At 38.4% G+C, this 21952-nt stretch overlaps 1 protein-coding gene across 7 annotated transcripts in view; it reads left to right on the forward strand.

Moving 5' to 3' along the window:
* The first annotated feature begins 1727 nt into the window (after nt 1-1727).
* Nucleotides 1728-21952, forward strand: part of rasgrf2b (Ras protein-specific guanine nucleotide-releasing factor 2b) — a 55918-nt gene continuing 35693 nt past the window's right edge. For 3 of the 7 annotated variants that reach the window (XM_023824051.2, XM_023824056.2, XM_072708875.1), the window contains exons 1-3: nt 1730-2535; nt 19574-19680; nt 20277-20424. In XM_023824051.2, the coding sequence (XP_023679819.1) occupies nt 2260-2535; nt 19574-19680; nt 20277-20424 (531 nt within the window). In that variant the 5' untranslated portion in view covers nt 1730-2259. Of the gene's footprint in view, nt 2536-19573; nt 19681-20276; nt 20425-21952 lie in introns of those variants that run through there. The other 4 variants (XM_023824053.2, XM_023824052.2, XM_023824054.2 and 1 more) reach the window with 4 other exon arrangements.

Genomic DNA, 21952 nt, shown 5'->3' on the forward strand with positions numbered 1-21952 from the left:
AGTATTTGTACTGCCTGCATGTGATCCTATTTGCTAGCTTGTAGCTCACAGGTGGCTATGCCCCAAGGTACTGACTGGAGAAGTGAGGGTTAGGGGTTTCCCCAGATGGCACTGCCTTAGGAAGTGTGCACTCAGAAGGCCGTGCGGCTTCTCGCTCGCTCTCCGCCAGCCTGACCCTCCCCAGGTTTTACTTTGTCAGGATGACGGGCTGTGCTCGCCCACCCAGCACCCACGCATCTCCACTGCGCTATAGGCCCACAGTGTCCACACAAGTCGCTCCAGCTGTCAGCATCTCCCTGTGGGGAGTTTCAAGGTCTTCTTTTTTATTCACACGAGAAACGGAGGAAGAAAATGGCAAAGGAATCTGTGCTGCAGAATCAGGGGCTCCCCCAGGATGGAGCAGTTACACCGCCATGGATTGGGAAGCAGCTGAAGCTCATGACAGTTTAAGATGGAAATTAAGTGACAAGATTGTGGCTGTCATATAGCCAAACACATTTTTATACATTCAGTGAAATGCAGGACTGCAATTGTTTGCACAAAATTCCAATTTTAGCTTTTTTTATTTAATGCAAAAAGTTCTTACTTCAGGGCTGAAATATAAGTTAACATTGTGGTGATTTGAAGTACATAATTTGAGAGTCCAGTGTTAGTTACTTTTGGTATTTCTGAGACAATTTACTTGCTGGAGAAGAGCTCTACTTAATGGCAGAGGGTATAACTTTAGCAGTGTAATGATTATGATGCTCACAATATATTTTTTGGTAATGTTTCTGCACGTGAATTAATATTTGACATATATTTTTTATCTGATTTTCAGAAACACTTCAGTGGTATATAAGTATTTTTCTAGGTTAAACGATGCAAATATAATGTGTGGAAAATTGTGCATCCTGTGATAAACTACCACCCCCTGTTTGGTACATCCAAATAGCACTCCTCTGATCTAAATTGTAATTGATTTGTAATAATTTAATGTATATTAGTACAAATACACACAAAGTACTTCTTCTAGTGTTACTGTTACATGTGCAGGCAGACTGAAGGGGTGGACAATGCTTATACTCTAAGCAGCTTCTACAGTGACTCCCTGAGAAATTTATCATTGAGAAACCAAGACATTCATCAAGATCGAGAACAAAACTGTGATTTGACGAAGTATTGGGTTTACATGGTGAAATTAGATCACCCCGAGAAACTGCAAAATCAATACATTATAATTTGTTTCTCACTGTTACTGCACTATACTCTCATCAAAAACTGACATCATAGACATGGAAAATTATCGATGCTTAACTGCCTGTGGTTTATTATTTATAATTGCCAATTTACACCTAAATCGTTTGACAATTCACTATTCGTTATTTGAAACACGAGTTCCGTTGACTCACTACACTGACTATTTGGAGAAAGTTTGTTCCTTAAAAACTTAAAAATGCAATCCAGGCTGACGTTTATTATCATTCTTGGAAGTGAAAAGACTGACGTTTCAGCTATTCAATCGATATAAAACATTTAATTCGTGAAAATATTATTCCTAAAAAAAATTCCCTTGCACGAAAGTGGTCAGAAGCAATAGATGAATGAAATGACGTTAAAGAGGAAAAAAGCTAAGCTAATTGGCATCCCCTTGCGCATAGTAATGTGCGTCTCGGTGAGCTACACCTACCGGGAAATTGACGGACAGCTTTCTGTAAAAAAAAGAATGAAAAATGGAAAAAAAAAATTGGTTTATTTAAATAGACTGATCGTGTCGTTTCGCTCCGCCCTTGTTTCTAGCAATGCAAATCCGCTCCGATGAACTGCGCTGTCCGTCCCCTTAAGCCGAGGTCCGACGAGACCATCCAGCCAGAAGCGCACACGGACCTGCCTTTAAGCCGGCATCAAAGCCGATTACAGATCATCTCAGATGTGATTTTCTTTTACCGTCTGTTCACTGGGTCATTTTTGTACTCAGTTACATGCAGGATAAGCTTTTTTTCCCCCTCATGTTATCTGCTTGATTGTGTTTTGCTGTTATTTCTATTAAAAAGTTATCATTTGGTAAAATTGACGAGCTTTTGGTTCAGCCGTTTTTCAGGTTCATTGGAGTATTAGTTGCACCGCATAAAATAATCCCACAGCAAATAACTTTTATAATGAGGTTCGGCGGGAAATTTTTTATACCCTTCTTGTTATAGCTTTATCTATTTTACTACAATGTGAGAAGAACGCTGAAGTGTTATGTAAGGTTAATACATTTTTTTACGCAGACGGAAAATGCAGAAAAGTGTGAGATACAATGAGGGACATGCTCTGTATCTCTCTGTGGTTGCGCGTAAAGAAGGAACCAAGCGCGGATATCTCAGCAAGAAGACCACGGAGAACAGCCGATGGCACGAAAAGTACTTTGCTTTATATCAAAATGTCCTGTTTTATTTTGAAAACGACCAGAGCTCTCGACCATCTGGGATTTATTTATTAGAAGGATGCACATGTGAGAGGGTCCCAGCCCCAAAAATGTCCACTGTGGGCAAGGAGACGATGGACAAGCTGGTGAGTTATTTTATCGTCTTTGAAGTTTTTTTTCTTGTAACCCCATATGTCAAACAACCAAGATTAGCGTGCAGATTAACCGTTTATTGACTGACTTATTGTATTATACTCTAATACAGAAAACGTACTGAAGGGTGTGTGTTCAACCTGATCATCCAAGGACATGTAAAGCTCCTTTATGCGTTATTTATTGGAATTAAAGCTGGTCACGGGCACTTTGCTTACAATTAATAGTACATATATTTGGACAATGACATAACATTTGTCCTTTTGTGTGGGTTTATTAATTTTACTCCTATTTCTCATTTATGCGTAAAGATGTCATTTTACGTTTAGCATGTATTCAACCGCAGATTTTTTTGCCTAAAATGTGTTTTTTGCGGTATGACACTTGAGTAAAGTTTTTTTTTCTTCTTGAACAAATACGGTAAGCCCAGTTCAACAGGTTTCTCGAACCGTCTATTTAACGTAGGACGTGCAATGCTGGAAGGGCGGCGTGGAGGAAAGTTATACATTCAGTGATATATACCACTTAGCTTCCTTGCAAGTTAATCATGTTAATATGGAAAAGAGACGAAATATACTCCATAAACATTTTATAGGTACATCTGCCCATTAACGCAAATCATGTGGCTGTAACTAAATATAACGAACGAAGTATTAGAATAAAACTCTTGATATTTAAGTATTTAAAACATAATGTGAGTGTTGGATGTCAACAAGGTAGTTCCAGCATCTCTTATAGACAGTCTCCTTCCGGGGATTCACGTGTATTACACGGGCTTTGGTTTGCGGAGAATGGCTTGGTGGGTAGTGAAAACACCTTGTTAATGAGAGAGATCAGAGGAGAATGGGCAAACTCCTCAAAGCTAACACAAAGGCAGCTGGTGCAGAAAAAAACAGCTCAGTACAACAGTGATGTGCAGAAAGGTGTCTCTGAAAGCGCAGTTCATTAGCTTTTGAAGTGATTCTAGTGACAATAGGGGGTTCTGCTTGGTACTACGTAGGGACACCTAATAAATGGGCCATTTCAGTGCAGTGTACCAGATATTAAAATTACTACTCATGACGTGGAACCAATTATTGCATATATGGTATTGAGTTTTAGTTTTATAGGGGAAATTTGCAAATAAATTATTATGACTACTCTTTTCCCCCTCCTGTTAACTGATATTTGTTACGTGTGAACGTACCGAAGGACTGCTACTCAGTTTAATCGAACTCTGTACAATGACAATATAGAAATCTTATATTATCTTATTATTTTTTACTACTAGTAGTATTACTACAGAGTGTTCATTCATTTCTGTTACATCATATCCTTTCTATGATATGGTATTTTTTATCATATGATACACAGTACAGTCAACAGATAAAATCTGTAATCCGTTTGTTCTTGTTATGTGACGTAAATTGTACTATTTTACAGTGGAAAAGGGGACTGGTTTGCTTGATGTCAGTCAGCTTACAATAATGTAGGCTAATTAGCTGCTGAAGCTCTGTTTTTATGGCAAAATCCTAGCACCAGCAGAAGTTGAAAGTGTTTGGACATTTTTATCTGCCTGAGCCTCCTGTCAAATAATTTAAAGCATGGAAAATTATAATTAATGGCTGTGCTTTGAGGGGTAGCATGATGGCCCTGTGGTTTGTGCTGTTGTCTTTCATTACTTGGTTATGGCGTTTGAATCCCACCTGTTTCCTCTGTGTACAGTTTGCATGTTCTCTCCATGTCATATGGGTTTCCTCTGGGTCCTTTTAGTGGCCTAAAGATATGCAGTTGACCACAGAATTAATTAGAATTTCTTGATTGCCTATAACAGGGCTTTTCAAATCTGGTCTTTGTCAGGTCCAAATCCCAGCCTTGTTTTCAGTTCTCCCATGTACTTGGTTTAATAATTACTGATTCTGATTGGCCACAGAGGCTTCACAGCTGGATCTCAGGTAAAGGAAAGCTGGAAATTCAGCAGTGCTCAGACCTTGAGGACCGTGATTTGTGTAGCCCTGGACTACAATATATGACTGTGTATATGGCAAAAGGACAGAAAAACCTGTTGAGTTTCTCTTGTGTTCATGCATATTCTACAGTGATTTGCTTTTAATTTAGCTGTTGAATGAAGGTTTTTTTTGGTACTTTATTGATCCCTTGTGGGGAAATTCTCTTGCTCTCTGTGACACACATGTAGGTGAGAGTAAGTCTGACTGTGAGGGGCAGCCACCTGCATGAGATGAGGCTGGGGGTTAAGGGCCTCGCTCAAGGGCCCACAGACATGTGACTATTCTACCACGGCTGGGTTCAAACTGGCGACCTTCCGATCACAGGCACAGAGCTTTAGTTCACTGTGCCCCCAACCAAGTGATTTGATTTTCTTTAAGACTGCATTAATAACTTATTTAAATGATCAACAATAATCGTATATGCTAATCATAACTTACAAGTACAAAATAGTAGCCATAGCTGGGAGTAGATGTTGTCAAAGTGGTGCAGTGATAAACCGTAGTTCAGGTGGCTGTTTTCTGGAGTAAGGTAGACTGAAGTCCAGTATGGAGGTTGCAGTCAGTCACTGAGTGTGTCCCTCCCTGGGACACGGGGCAGATGGATTCTGGCTGCCTGTATTGGATGATGTGGTGCTTTTTTTGGAAGAAACAGTTCAAGACAAATCTGAGGACACTGGTTACTTGTTAAGGAGATGGGCCAAAAGGCTGTCAGATCGAACCCCAGGAGAATCTCTGCTGTACTCTTGGGCATAGTCTAGAATATATTCAATTGAATAAAATGGTCAACTCTGGATAAAAAAAAATACTACTTACAAATAAAAACTAAATAATCAGCATGATTGGCAGTCATATTAGGTACATTATTTGTATGGTATTGCAGCGTACATGATATTCTAATTAACATTTTTAATGAAGTTTGCCATTTGATATTTGATAAAAGGTAGGTATTTCTATATTAATAACATTGGTAATGTTTTATTTAATAAAGATATTTATTAGTCGGCTAATCCCCAGAATATGTAAATTTGTGGACTGTTTTACTCACAGCACCTGGCAGCAAAGGTAAGGCAAAAAGCAATTAATGTGCCTTATATGTATAATAAAGCATATCTTTATGGTTTGACAATTGCGTTTGGGACTGAAAGTCAAGATGGGACACAGTAATAGGTAGTAGCTAGTACCTAGTTCTGATGAGGGGTGAGCTGACAGCACAGCTGATAAAGTTCCATTGCTATAAATTTCCGCATGGGGGGAGATTGTATAAATAAACATGCCATGTAGCTACTGTGAAAAGTTCCATCACCTAATGATCATTATTATCATTTCTCTCTAAGCAAGATGCATCTTCATGGTGGGTTTTCAGGAGGGAGATTACATTGACACTGGTTGCCATTTTAAAGGGTTGGTTTAATAAACAACAAAGTAAACAACATAACCCATTATATGAACGCAACTGTTTTGCTGCCTTTTTGCTGATAAACATGCCATCATTATTTGCTAATGCCATCATCATTATTAGTTTTTGCTAGCTGTCGCTATATTAAAGTGACACACTCTCGCTTTCAGGATGTATCCGTGCTGGCATTTTCAGTTACGCCACCCACATGAATCCCATTTCCGAAACCTCTCATTTTCTAGCTAATTCCAAGGCATCCAATAGCATTCACTTTTCACTTGAGCATCTGATTGGTGGAGAAACTCTTTTTATTTTCTAGCTAGCTCGCTAAAAATCAGATTGCAGTGAAGAGTAGCTAGGAAATTATACTGTAAACATCCAGAATTACGGCACAATTAGAAACAATGAATGGAGTACAAGTTCTAAATCAACCTCCTATTCTGCTTCTGCGTCAGACTGGCAATCGAACCTAACAATGGGGATGCTTCTCCAACGTCAGAAAGGGCCTGCTGAAAACATCTCCCGAGGATGTTTATTTTGTGAGATTGCCATGCTCAAGGGACATTAAATTATAGTCACGCTAGTAGTGACGCTAAAGACTATTTATTTAAATGGCTGTATATAAAGTTTGTTCTTTGTTTGGTACAGTTGTCAGAGTCTGTTGTGAAGTTTATATTTTTGCTATTTTAATAGTCACTGATAACCATTTCACTTTTTTATTTGCAGCAAAATGAGTATAATTTAGTATAATTAAACTTTCCTGGCCCTAATTGCTTCATGTTGTTAATGAGAATCGCTTGTAAGCACTAAAGTTCTTCTGGATAATATGTTGTCTTGATCCTCTACAATGTGTAAACACTCATTTATGTATTATCAAATAATTTATTGTTATTCAAATGATCTTATTATTTTGGGAGATAGTGGATGATGTGTATTTTTTGTAAAATATTGTTTTCAATACAACACAATAAGAATTATTAATGTATTGCTTTCTTTTATTTGTATTCAACCAGTCAAAGACCATTTTATCAGGATAAACTAGCTTGACAAATGGATTGCATGAAACATATTGTAGATTAAACTTACATAATGTGTTAAAACCATATTATTTGTAATTAATTTTAATTAATATATGCATTATCATTGATTTTCATAGAACTGAATAATGGTAAGCTAATATAAAATTAATGTAAAACTGTGTTCCTGAAATGGGCTAAATGCTTACTTGGTGACAAATGACAAAGTTGCTTGGGTGTGATAAGAGGGAGGGAGCCAGGTGGATAATTGGCCCCCAGGAGGGATAGAGTTCACCAGCTGTGTACATTCTGAAGATACCTGCTTGCATGAAAAAAACTGTCCTTGTAAACATGCAGTGCACCTTCTGTATCACCTAAATGTCCATGAAAATGTTCTTACTTACAGTCACTATTTGTGTTTTCTGGTGTTTTGGAAAATATTTTAATAGACATAGATAGATCTTCCATCTTCCAACTGCTTATTCAATACAGGGGAATCTTTAACCTAATCCAGGTGGGATAAGGTACAAGATGGCAGGACACCCTGGACAGGGTGCCAGTCCATCACAGCACACACTCAATTGGAGTCGTACTCAACTGGAAATTTCCCTGACTATTTGTCTTTGGACTGTGGGAGGAAACCAGAGTACCCAGAGGAAACCCTTGCACCACAGGGATGACATGCAAGCTCCGCCCACACAGTATGGAGGCGACAGTGCCTGCCTACTGATTCACTCTGCCATCCATAATACATCGTACAATTTCACTTGAGCAGGATGCCATTCCTTCATCGTTGTTCTTTTTATGTTTGTTTTTGTTTGTGTGTTTTACATTTATATAGCAGTGAAACAGTCTCAGAACTTCAGGGTATTCATGTGATTGTGGTTAACCTTTACCTATTGTTTAAAACATTTACTACAATATGCGCCAGTTTACGTCCTCCACATAAATAATTGTAACTGTAAATGTCAACCTGCAGTCACCAGCAGCAACTAATGTGCCAGTTCCAGAAATCGCTGGTGCCTCTCCTGCCTGCCAACCGTGAGTTCATGTCTGTACAGAAAGCCACTGTATTTGCTGTGTTGATATGTGGCTCTCTCCACCCTGCTTTTCAGTCAGGCATGGGGGTGTCTGACACAGAAAATGACTTCACAGAACAACGCTACACTGGAATACATACAAAAATCCTCATACCGATAAAATAAACCTTTTAGTTTTCAAATAAAAATAAACAGCTGTCCCAAAATTGGAAAGAAAAGTTTAAAGAAATGGAACAGGTCTCGACTGCTTTGTGTACACTTTTTCAGGAGGCGCTTTCCATTGTTAGCTTTGCTGAGATTGTGCCACCTTAGAAAACTCATATTGTAAAATACAAATGCCACTCCAATAAGTACTAGTTCACGGGAGACATATTTTTATAGATACTTCTGTGCCCTTGTTAGAATTAGAGATTTAGCCATGCCTTATTCTCCTGATTACAATATATTGAACTTTGCAGTCTTCTTAGAGCCTGGATTTACAGAAGCATAGAAGTTAATCTTGCAAAGGGGTATGAAGATAAAAATAATTCCCCAGCCCAAGTCTGTCATGGGGACCATTAAGCTCTTCTGTTGTTCAAGATGTTTCTGTACACTTCTAAAATCCTTCTCCTGCTGCTGCCACCATGATTAATAGAGATGTTTGGGCCAGTTGGATAGGCGACCACGCGTGTCCATGCTATTACACTAATTCTGCCATGTCTCATAGTAGAGATGTTACACTTTAAACCTGCTACAATTTCTATTTCTACAATATTGGTAGAGGCTTATTTTCAGTTTACCTAATCTGTTCTTTGTTCCAGAACTCACCTAGTTTTAATGTTTCTTTCGTCTTTCTCTGATTTTCCTTCATTCAGATGACCTGAAAATTGTCGATAATTGCGGAGTGCTCAGCACGCTTGTTCTTTATCTCTTTTAACCATTTTTGAGATTTTCCAAACTGCTGTCTTTTCTGTGTTCAGTTTCTCTGTTATGGTTCTGACTAATTTGCTTCCTCTAAGCATAGTTGGGCCAGCTTCCTACTCATTCCACAGGCAAGAGCAAATGCCACAATTCCACACTCATGGCTGTTTTCCTTGTGCAAAATCAATGCAATGGCAAACATCTGACCAATAATATACAGTATATGCCCATCACCAACTCCCCTTTCATTTTTCTTCACCTACTGTATTATTTGACAACCAGATACAAAACTGATTAGGCCTAGGTACAGAGATAAGCTTAAATAGTCACATTCTATGACTCCTCTTAGAAATCCTTTGCTTTCTAATCAAAAATGATACACAACTGAAACCAACTTTGATGTGTCCCATTCCTTCCCCAATGTACTGCATTCTTATTGTACTCACTTGTTTCTCACTGAAGCAGTAATGCAGCATGAAATGAAGTACATGGAGTATATGGAGATTAAACATTACTAAACACAGAGGCTAACACTAGGAAAACACTAAGGAGAACATAAGTACATAAATAAATCTTATAAATTATGAACAGACATTATATATGTAAGGAGTTAATCATGTATTTTTTTAGTGCTGCAACAATGTGGAAATTTTGACTGATACCGATAACCGATATATTTTTGTCTAACATCGCTCATGCAGACCACATTACCTCCAGGTCACATGCTGGGCTGGGGAGGCTCAACAGAAAAAACTCTCGCTTCTAAGTGGTGAATGAGCCAATGACGTCCCACTTCCTCCACTACAGAAAATGACTAATCGTCCAAAGTAATCATCTCCATTATTTTAGAAAAGATGTCTTTAGCCAGGTACTGCTCACTTTATGATGCTCAAAACTGACACACTGGACCGATGTCAATATCTTGATTTTTAATGAATATCAGCCCATGCCAGTTTGGGATATTCATATATAGGCACTCCTTCATTTGGATATTAAGCTGAAGAGTCTCTGTAAAACATAAGGTGCAATAAGGTATTCAGTTTGCAACAGGCATGTTTTTGTCAGCATAAATGAAGGTACACCTCTTGAACTGCACAGTAGGCCTTATCTCTCCAGGGTTAGTGGACAGGCCTGCTATTCTTGCTGAATATTCCATGGCTATATGTACTATCTTCAGACCTGAGAAAACATTATCATCAGGAATCCAGCGTTGATCTTGACAGGGCTAGTAAAGATGACCATAATCTTTGCGTCCTGTTCTTGTTGCCTGTTGCTACACAGCTGCTGTTGTTATCCAGCACCCATCTGAGGCTCCCTCACATTTAAGATTCACACAGACGTTGAGTGTAGACAACACTGGAAAGACTAGATCTGGAAATAACATAGCTGCAGCACTGGGTCTGTGACAGTGCCATATGATAAACTAACTAGCTGACCGTGGATAAAAAGGATGTTCCTGATGATGAACTGAGAGCACCTGAGAAAGGGGATGAGGGTAATTGGGGGAAACAGAATGTGATAAGGGGCTGAAGTCATCTCATCCTTAATTCTGGCTGTAATTATACATTTTGGGGACAGCTCTGATGATTGAATCTCCTATCTTATAAAATACTGATAAGCACTGCTATATTCAGAGCCTCTCTATTCCATTTTCTATAAATTAATGACTTCTTTCCGTTTTATTTTTTTCCTAAATCACGTGTGCCTTATTTATATAGCTAAAACACTTCAACACGTATGTTGTTGAAGATTTATTGATGTTTGCCGACTATGTTGTAATGCAAATTACAGAGGAATATATTAAATCCTGAGATCTCCTTTGTTTCATAAGTTGTATTGGTGAATAAAACACTCATTCCTAGGTGAAAAGTAAAGCTCATCTGTTGCCCTGAGACTGAGCGTTCGTACAATTTCTCCACCATTGTTTGAAACCTGCACTATTGAGTCAAAATTGATTTTGCTTTACCACACAGATGCCTCAGACTGTAATTTTCCACAGATTCATTTTCCTTTCCTCATTTAATCTTTTACCATTTAATATTATCACACAGATGCTGAAAATGGTTTGCATGGTTGTTTTTCCCGCAGCTCTGTGATTTTAATTTTCCAGAATCTTTGCTATTTTTTTCACCGTCATCACCGTGACTTAAACCCATTATAGAAAAATGGCATCTTGCTCAGGGCATCCACTGCCTTGTGCTTCCTAGGATAGCTTCCAGATTGACCCTGGCCTATTGGATAAAAGGTTATTGAAGATGAATGTATAGATGCACATGTATAGATGTGGCCACATCTACACTAAAAGGACAAAAGTATTGGGACACCTGGCCATTACACTTACAGGAACTTTTATGATATCATATTCTAAATCCATAGGCATAAATATGGAGTTGGTTCCCACTTTGTGGCTATAACAGCTGCCACTTTTCTTGGAAAATCTTCCCCACAAGATTTTGGAGTGTGACTGTGAGAATTTTTACCCATTTGTCCAGAAGAGGTCAGGCATTGATGATGGATGTGAAGGCCTGGCTTGCAATCTCTGTTATAGTTCATCCCAAAGGTGTTCGATGGGGTTGAGGTCAGGGCTCTATCTGGGCCAGTCAAGTTCTTCCACACCAAATTCACCCAACCATGTCTTCATGGACCTTTTTTGTGCATTGGGGCAGAAAAACTGCCTTCCCCAAACTCTTTCCACAAAGTTGGAAGGATTGAATTGTCCAAAATGTCTGAAACATTAAAAGTTCCCTTCACAGGAGCTTAGAGACCTAGACCAGTCCCTGAAACACAACCCTATACCATTATCCCTCCTCCACCAAACTTTCAGGCAGGTAACATTCTCCTGGCATCTGCCAAACGCAGACTTTATAGTTGAGTTTTTGTTGTTCCTAAATGCTTCCACTTTGCAATAATACCACTTACAGTTGACCTTGAAATATCAAACAGGGAAGAAATGTCATGAACTGACTTATTGCAAAGGTGGCATCTTATGAAAGTACCACGTTTGAATTCACTGAGCTCTTCAGAACAGCCCATTCTTTCACAAATGCTTGTAAACGTGACTGCATGGTTAGGTGCTTGATTTTATATACCTGTGGCAATGGGTCTGAATGAAACACCTGAATTCAATGATTAAGAGGTGTGTTCCAATACTTTTGTCCATATAATGTATTTGCAATCTATGCATGAAATCCATCCCAGAAACCACAACACACTGCATTAATCAATGAGAACAGCAACATACAGTACTTCATCAGAGTAACATACAAACTTTATTTAATAACAATTTGCACTATGTGTTGGTTACTGCTGAGCCTCTAAAAGGCAAGAGTCTGAATGGAGCAGTTTGTCAGATGCAAAGAATTTAAAAGGACATTACAGTAATGTTGGCAGGGATGTGACCTGAAGTCAGGTGAAGACGGATCATTGCAATAACCTTCTTCACTTTTGGGTTTTAAACGCTACAGGCCAGTATACCAAGTGGGAGGGCCAGAACCATTTGGAGAAAAACACACTTATTTTACCGCAGGTGGGTAGGGGGGCAGAAGGGGGGCAGAAGGCTGTTAGTGGTCCCTGGGAAGCAAAGCAGCTTGTGCAACAACCCTTGACCAATTTATATTATAAATAATGTGAATTATTTTCCTCCCTAGTGAAACTCCAGGCAAGAGAATTTGTTGCTGCTCCTAGTATTCCTACTAGCATCTTTCACAATGTGCACATCCTGAAAGCTGAAAAAGATAACTAGCTGTATGACAAGTACTCTTGGCCTTTGAGCATGGATGAGCAGTGTTATCCAGTAAGGGCCATTGTGTATGTGGGTTTTCGCTGCAATTCCCTAATTAGATTACTTAATAGACGACTGATTGGATTACGTGCCTCACGCCTTGTTTTTAACAGCTGACCTACAGGTTATCCCAGAAACCTGCATACACACCGGCCCTTTGTGGATAAGATTGCCCATTCCTGCCCTGGAGGCATGATGTACAAATGGCTTCTGAGTGAAACACTGTTTCCTGGTGTCCAGTGTCTCACATTATTTGTGGAGGAACGGAAAATGTAACAAACATAATGATTACAGGTCATGTTCCGGAGAGGGGTATTTAAGGCCTGTCATGATGCCAACCATCAGCAAGCCCATTAAATACTGCCTATGTATTGCTGGTACAAATCTGCAGTGTTGATATTTCTCTTTTCAGTCTAAAGCCTTTGTGCTGCCTTCCGAAACTGATTTAGTTTTTTCCCGTTGTTTCACTGCTCGTTAATATCACAATTCAACATTTCATTCACATAACAAAAACATAATCCAGTGTGTTGATTTGCTTGCTTGGCATATAATTAGTGGCCACAAAGCGAAAATCTGCAGCAGAGCATAATTTTTTATTGTTTATATTTTAATGGGTTTTATGAATGTGCTGCATAATGATCAAGGAAGAGGCAGTGATTGAGAAAGGCAGAAGAGATCATAGAAATGTGACTAATCAATTTACTGAATTTTACACAATTTAAAAGTATACTGACTGACATACTGTGTTGTTCCCTTTCATAGAAATTATCTTTAAATAATCTGATCGAATGATGTTGTTTTTCATTCTGTCTGCTTAATAGTGCTCTAAACCAATACCTGACATGTGCCTTTATCTCTTTGACACAGTACTATGTACTTTTTCATCCCTAAATTAATTCTGTTTATCATTGTTAGATATTTGTGAAAATACTGTACGTATGGGTGCCATGTGGAGTAGAATGGGATTGAACATAGAAATTGTGATGATTTTTGATGACTGAATTTTCCTACCACAGTCCAAAGACATGCAGTCGGGCTTTACGGCGTCCCTAAACTGGCCGTAGTATGTCTTTGTGTCTGTGTGAGTGCGTGTGTGCAAGTTGCCTCGTGGTCCTGGGGGCTGCTAATTCGTGCCACTGTATTTCTGTATGTGGATAGTATGATGAAAAAGCCCACTTGACTTCATGTGACAGTACCCTGGGATGGACTGGCATCCCATCCAGGATGTGTTTCTGTTTCGTGTTGCGGCTGTTTTCTTTAAGTCTGCTGGTCACAAAGAAAGTTTTACGTCTTCAGTATTGAGCATTAGATGTCTATCCCTTTTAAACTAAAAGAACCACGATTGTGATTATTGTGACATTGTTCCTGAACTGTTGTTTAATGAAGATCCTCTTTCCAAGATAACAACTTTACTGACCAACTTTATCCTTCCTTTGTTCTCTGTACCCTTTGCTACGGTGTTTAACTGTAGTATTTACTAAAGTTTTAATGAAAAACCTTGATTTTGTCATATTATTTTGCTTTGCATTAAAAACAAATTCAAATTACATAATGTAATCCTCAGAATTCCCCTAGCCTGGAATCAGTTCCAGGCCTCCTTGTCACCCTGACTGGAAGAAGGTTTTTTTTTTCCACCCTGTTCCAGAACACATGGTCTTGTACTGTAGGTATCTCCTCATTAAGTGCTGGGCTTTTCAATAGCTTCAGTGTTTGTTTTATGCTTGCTACTGCTATATGTCTGTACATTTATTAAATAAGAGTTTGGCAGTATTGTTAGTTCTGCTTCAAAGAACATAACCTTGCAACCTCAAGTACTTCCAGCAGTTTCCTTTATGTAACTACTCAGGTTTTATCGTTTCGCTACCCAAGTAACAAGAAGAGAATGAAAAAATCAATAGTAGAAAACAAAGTGAAATGCAAAAAACGTATATGGGTATTTGCTAAAGTTACAATATAAAGAGACTCAAATGTAGCACATCCTGATTGAATAATTGTTGTAAGACAAGCCATTTAAATAATGCTTTTTTAATCAAATTTTGGACACAAATACTTTCACAAAGCTTCCTTCGGGATAAGTCATCCTTTTGGTATAGGTTCAGTCAAAGGCACAGGAGTGTGTTTGGGGGGGACACAACTGAATAATTTAAATGCAAAGGTCTATTTTATGAGGGGGTGGATGAAGCCAAATTAAATATTGGGGGGTATACATCCCTTTTTCCCTGCTGGTTCCTATGCCGCTAGGTTCAGTGAGCGTAAATCTTTATACAAAGCCAATAGACATACCTATTAACTGCACAGCACTTAAGAAATTAGCACCTTTGTGATACGAAACTGCCTTAGGACAATGGTGATATGTGCAGTATATGCAAAGTCATAAAAAGACATGCAAATCAGAGAGGTGTTAACACGTCTTCAGCCTTTAGGGAAATGTAGCTATTGATCTGGTAGAGATTGGATGCAAGATGAAACATTTAACAAAATCTTTATATAGTCTTTGGTGCAAGCAAAGTTGTTACTACCCAACCAACTCATAACGCATAATTTGCTCAAATCAAAAACTAGGTCTTGCAATAACATCACACACAAGAGTAGTTAATGTATAATATAGCTTTGTGTGTTTTGTGTATTATTCTTCTGCAGATAGTACCACAGAAAATGATTTTGTGCTTTGTAACTTTGTCCCTTTATCTTCTAGCTGCTTATACTGGTCAGGGTCTCAGGGGAGCCAATTCCAGACAGACATAGTCCATCACAGAGCACATGAATATATAGAGAGATTCAGAGATGACAAACTAATTGTATGTCTGTGGACCACAAGAAGAAACCAGAGTACATATAGAGAACATGCAGGCTCTACACACATAAAGCCAGTGCATTGTTTGAACAGCCAGCCTGGAGGTGCTACAGTTGTACCCACTGAGCCACCATGTAACTAGATGACTTTGCTTGTTTTTCTTATTGAGATGTTATATCTTTTTGATGGGGGCTATATATGTCAATAACAACTTCAGTACTAGAGTCCCAGAGGTTCCATGTTTGTTTCTGTGAGAAACCTCAATCTTCCAGAAGGTGAATAAATCCACAGAATGCAGCGACTGGAGAATGGACGGAGGCAATTTTATTAAGACCTACAAGATATTTCAGGATGGCTATTTTAGCAAATTATAAAACAGCAATTCTGTTTGTCGTCAAGCCATGAGAGCCAGACCATTTCTCCCAGCCTTTATCTTCCTCTAACACACAGCAAACTTCCTTTATACTCCTCATTCAGTTCGCTGCGGCTGAGTTCACATGCTCACCTTCCATGTGTTTTTGGTTTCTTCTGCTTACACAAAAATGTCACTTTATGAATGCTATTTCCTTTTTTGTAATAATGGCCTGTTATGATTTATAAAGTTATTCACTCTCCATTTGAATTTTCTTTCTTAAAAACATGCATACAGAGTGTAAATTGTGACCAGAGAAGTAAACCTGAGAGCTGAATGGCTCTGAGGTTGAACCGCCCTGCATGGCAATTATGTTTTCATATTATTACCCAGATTAAAGCCAATAGTACATATGCTGATACTTAGAGATTGCTCAAGCTATTTCCCCACCTTGACTCCATACCAAGAACATACAGACATATCTGCATAAACTTCTACAGACACATTATCTTCAGATATATGCACCAGCTTGGACTTGGGTTCTCTCCTGACATACTCGTAGATTTCTCAATCCCTGCTGCTCTTCATTGATGATGTTTTTAGGACTGTGGAGTTAATATTGAAGACTTGTTATTATCATGCACTATTATAGTCAGGATGAGGATATTATTATTATTATTATTATATGCATGAATGATCAGTGTAGTTGCATTTATGTTGCAGTCCTGATTTGGTGAAATGCTATTCCAGCCCTTGTACTGAATGACAGTTTGTAAGATGTCATTAAAGCTTTTTAAACTGGTCACACACAGAGCTTAAATAAACCAAGATGTGTTGATAACTACATATAATTGGAGAACATAGATAATTTAAGTTTTATAGTATGCCACGGGTAAATGGAGAATTTTAGACATAGCGGTTGATTTCTGTATCAGTTGCTTAGCAGCATTAACAACGAAATGACAAAAATTATCCAAATGATCCAATAGGTTTTTTTAATCATTAAAATCAAAATTTGCTTCTTTGTGTTTCTGATATTTCGAAATCTTGTAAGTTGTTAGATTTGCGCTCAGGTTTATACAAAAATTCTTTGCTGACACCAGCGTGAATTCCTGTGCATGTACCAGTTTCATCTGAACTTCTGGAGTGTGGAAAAGCAATACAGCCTTAGGCAGTTGCTGCATTGACAGTGGCACAATAGGTCTGTCATCCTTACAGACAGAATGGCTCCGGGTTCTCCGTGTTCTACCTCTGACAGAATTGTGTCACATTTTTGGGAATGCCAGATGTAGGACAAAAAATCCAGGAATGGAGGAAAATCTGTGCACCAACAGTCGTCCGCAAGTGCTGATGTGCTTATGAGCCAACTTTGATTGGTCAGTACTGGGTCAATATGCCTGTATCATAACAATTCTTTTGCATCAGGAAGACACTGTTTGCAAATAGTCAAATACTCTTTCAGGTGACGCCTCTTAAAAGAAATACATTTTAAAAAATCATATACATATATATATATATATATATATACACATACATATATATATATATATATATATATATATATACACACACACACACATATACATACACACACACACACACACACACACACACACACACAGTGGAGGAAATAATTATTTGACCCCTCACTGATTTTGTAAGTTTGTCCAACGACAAAGAAATGAAAAGTCTCAGAACAGTATCATTTCAATGGTAGGTTTATTTTAACAGTGACAGATAGCACATCAAAAGGGAAACTGATTTGCATTTCATTGAGTGAAATAAGTATTTGAACCCTCTAACAAAAAAGACTTAATACTTAGTGGCAAAACCCTTGTTTGCAAGCACAGAGGTCAAACGTTTCTTGTAATTGATGACAAAGTTTGCGCACATTTTAGGAGGAATTTTGGTCCACTCCTCTTTGCAGATCATCTCTAAATCACTAAGGTTTCGAGGCTGTCTCTGTGCAACTTTGAGCTTCAGCTCCCTCCATAGGTTTTCTATTGGATTAAGGTCCGGAGACTGACTAGGCCACTCCATGACCTTAATGTGCTTCTTCTTGAGCCACTCCTTTGTTGCCTTTGCTGTATGTTTTGGGTCATTGTCGTGCTGGAACACCCATCCACGACCCATTTTCAGTTTCCTGGCAGAGGGAAGGAGGTTGTCGCTCAGGATTTTACGATACATGGCTCCGTCCATTTTCCCGTTGATGCGGTGAAGTTGTCCTGTGCCCTTAGCAGAATAACACCCCCAAAGCAAAATGTTTCCACCTCCATGCTTGACGGTGGGGATGGTGTTTTGGGGGTCATAGGCAGCATTTTTCTTCCTCCAAACACGGCGAGTTGAGTTAATGCCAAAGAGCTCAATTTTGGTCTCATCTGACCACAGCACCTTCTCCCAGTCACTCTCTGAATCATTCAGGTGTTCATTGGCAAACTTCAGACGGGCCTGCACATGTGCCTTCTTGAGCAGGGGGACCTTGTGAGCACTGCAGGATTTTAATCCATTGCGGTGTAATGTGTTTCCAATGGTTTTCTTGGTGACTGTGGTCCCAGCTACTGAGGTCATTAACTAACTCCTCCCATGTAGTTCTAGGATGATTTCTCACCTTTCTCAGAATCATTGACACCCCACGAGGTGAGATCTTGCGTGGAGCCCCAGACCGAGGTCGATTGATGGTCATTTTGTGCTCCTTCCATTTTCAAACAATTGCACCAACAGTTGTCACCTTCTCTCCCAGCTACTTGCTAATGGTTTTGTAGCCCATTCCAGCCTTGTGCAGGTCTACAATTTTGTCTCTGACATCCTTGGAGAGCTCTTTGGTCTTTCCCATGTTGTAGAGTTTGGAGTCTGCTTGATTGATTGATTCTGTGGACAGGTGTCTTTTATACAGGTGACTAGTTAAGACAGGTGTCTTTAATGAGGGTGACTAATTGAGTAGAGTGTCTAACCACTCTGTGGGAGCCAGAACTCTTAATGGTTGGTAGGGGTTCAAATACTTATTTCACTCAATTATTTCCTCCACTGTATACAGTATGTATATCTAACAAGCATCCTATCATAGTACCATGCTTGAATTCACTGAGCCCCAGAGATCGACTGATTCTTTCACAAATGTTTGTAGAAGCAGTCTGCATAGTGCACCTGTTGCTATGGAAGTGATTGGAACAGCTGAATTCAATGATTTGGAGGGGTGCCCCAATACTTTTGGCAATATAGCATATATTTATATTGCTGAGATTTGGAATTCGTCATGCTTAATTTAATTTAGATGTGGATTTCTTTTGGGGAAAACTGTGGAATGGAATTTTACTGGGGTGATTATCATAACTAAAATTTTGCAAGGAGTGCATTCACTTTTACTTTTATTTATGTTATTGCTGAAAAATACATTATATTTTATATGAAAAGATAAATAAATATTTGAAAAGGTGTAGACTGTAAATATGATTTCTATATTTAAAATGGTCTTATTTACTTTTCCTCAGACCTGTCATTTACTTTTATTTTAATGGACTTTTGATGAAGCAAGAATGTAATTGTTTATAATATATTATTTCTTAATGCTAGTCTGCTAATACTGGAATCTAAGTTGGAATTGATTGTCAGAGTTTTACTCAAAGATCCATGCATTGTAATTCTTACAGACACAGAAATCATTCTTTTGTCTACACATCCTGTCACATGTGCATAAAATAAAGCATTCCTAGACCTGACCAGTAATCTTACACAATACATACAGCTGTTTTCCCTCTCTCCTAAAGCAGTACTTCCTGATTGTTTTTGGCCACGATGGGCAGAAACCGCTGGAGTTGAGGACGGAGGAAGAGGCGGAGTGCGATGAGTGGGTGGAGGCCATACAGCAGGCCAGGTAGTCTCTGTGTGAGAGGGGTATCCTGGACAGGGGTGACACTGTGTGGCTGAATATCATGTACTGTAAAATGCAAGCTTTCACTCTGTTTTTGTATTTGACAGAAATCTTTATAAACTTTTTGTATAAATCAGTAGAATTTTTATCTGCTGGTATTTCTTTAATCAGGCAGCAATATTTTTTATCTGGAAACAACGTACTTTTTATATCAACTTTACCTGTTTTTTCCCCCCAGCCAATTAGAATTTTGCTGTTCATCTTAAATATAGCCATGATTATATATCGTTCTCAGTCCCACACTGGGAAATTGACCATATAAATATCATACCAAGAACACTTTAAGTTTCTCGTCTTATGCTGTCATATACACAAGCATATTTTCTTTTGACTTCTGAGTATCAGGTATCAATACTTAATTCCATTTATTAGCATATTTTTATGTTGCTTTGGCACACACATGACAGTGCAGAGGTAACGCATAACCAGGAACACCAGCAGGAATTGACAGCTGAGTTGAATCAGTGATTGGTCTGACAAACACAGCACTGTGATTTGAACGCCATTAACGCTGGGTCACACTGTGGCTTCTCCCACAGTTACTCTGACATCATCATTGAACGTGAGGTCCTGATGCAGAAATACATCCACCTGGTACAGATTGTGGAGACTGAGAAGGTGGCAGCAAATCAACTTCGGACTCAACTGGAGGACCAGGATACTGAAATTGAAAGACTCAAAGCAGAGGTAGGCCCCAGATTCATTTGAAAGCAAAAACTCCATCGTCAGCTTCCCTCCACTCTACTTTTAAGAAAAATCTATTTATGCACTTATAAACTTGTATGCAAAAATCAATTTTGAATCATCCGTATTTTCAGAATCTATAGTATACAAAATTTAATTACAGTCAGCCCTCGTGCATTAGTGCTTTGTGATTCGCAAATTATTCTTTGGAACCGAACTAATTTGCATCCGTGATTTTTTCGCACATCTGCGAAATCCTCAAAAAACCCAACAGAAGTCTTTATGTTAAATTTTCATAGTAAATTTATAAGTCTTCATGATTTTAAGTGTAAAATTAGTAAGAAAAATTTAGTTAATGAAGATTCTACTGTGGTTTGGGGGAAAGTTCAAGACATACAATACAACTCAGTTAAAAAAATCCCTTAAAAAACGTGGCTTTCATATGGAAACATTCCTTTTTATGTACATACTGTACTGTATACCTTTACAAGATGTGAATCCCATTCACAAAGTTTATTCCCTTTGGAACGCTAATGGTTACATAAATTTTAGAAAATAGTTCATTTGCTATTTTGTACTAGTAAATACACGTTAACGTAAATTTAATGCACAAAAATGATAAATTTCTGTCAATAAGTTTACAGTCCCGTTCATTTACTCATTTTACCTTATTGTGAATGCAAAAAAAAAACGGCAGCCAATACTGTGTTCTATGAATTAGTAGGGGTAACATTAGTATACTGTACTGTAAATGTGCTAGTGTGACAAATATCCGTTAGGCGATACTGAACGCTATTTTTACATCAAACATTTTTTTTTAAAGGTAATGTATTAAGCTAACTTTTAAATGAAATGAAAGTGTTTTGGGAGCATATTTAGGGTTTAAATGATATAAATAAGAACATATATTACCAGTTTTAGTTACTACCAAACATCTGCGAATCCTCCTCATTCGTGACAGGTTCTGTAATGTAACCTCGCAAATGTCCGAGGGCTTAATGTACTCATGTTCTTATTCCTATGTCTATGTGTAGAGTATTATGTTGAAGTAGTTGGCCAAGACTTTTTAAATAAATGCTGTATGTCTAGTTCATATTCGCATTTGAATTAAGCTGAGAGTTTCCCCTTAATCCAGTTCTAAATACGCCAGTGAGTGGCTGATTAACCCCATGTTGCCTGCCATCACACAGCTGCATTCTGTGCAACATTTCCACATCTTTTGCTGTGTTTTTAGTCTTTTTATATACTTAACAACATACTGTTTAGTCTTCCTCCCCTAAACCAAGGCACATCCCCAGAGGGAAAGCATGACAAGCTTCCATACTTTTGCTGCAGTCATGCACCATTATGGAATGCTTTCTGTGACCAAGCGTCACAGCATAATGTCAAAACAGCAGGTTTTTATTACATATACAGTATGTGTATGTTTTTGAAATTTCAAGACTCCAATTTAGGTTTTATGTGCTCGCTACTCCCAATGATGGAGTCAAATTCACGATTTAAAAGATAGTTTTGTAATGTGTCATGTAAT

The sequence above is a fragment of the Paramormyrops kingsleyae genome, chromosome 2 (genome assembly GCF_048594095.1).
Source record: "Paramormyrops kingsleyae isolate MSU_618 chromosome 2, PKINGS_0.4, whole genome shotgun sequence".
In the NCBI taxonomy this organism is placed as follows: Eukaryota; Metazoa; Chordata; class Actinopteri; order Osteoglossiformes; family Mormyridae; genus Paramormyrops; species Paramormyrops kingsleyae.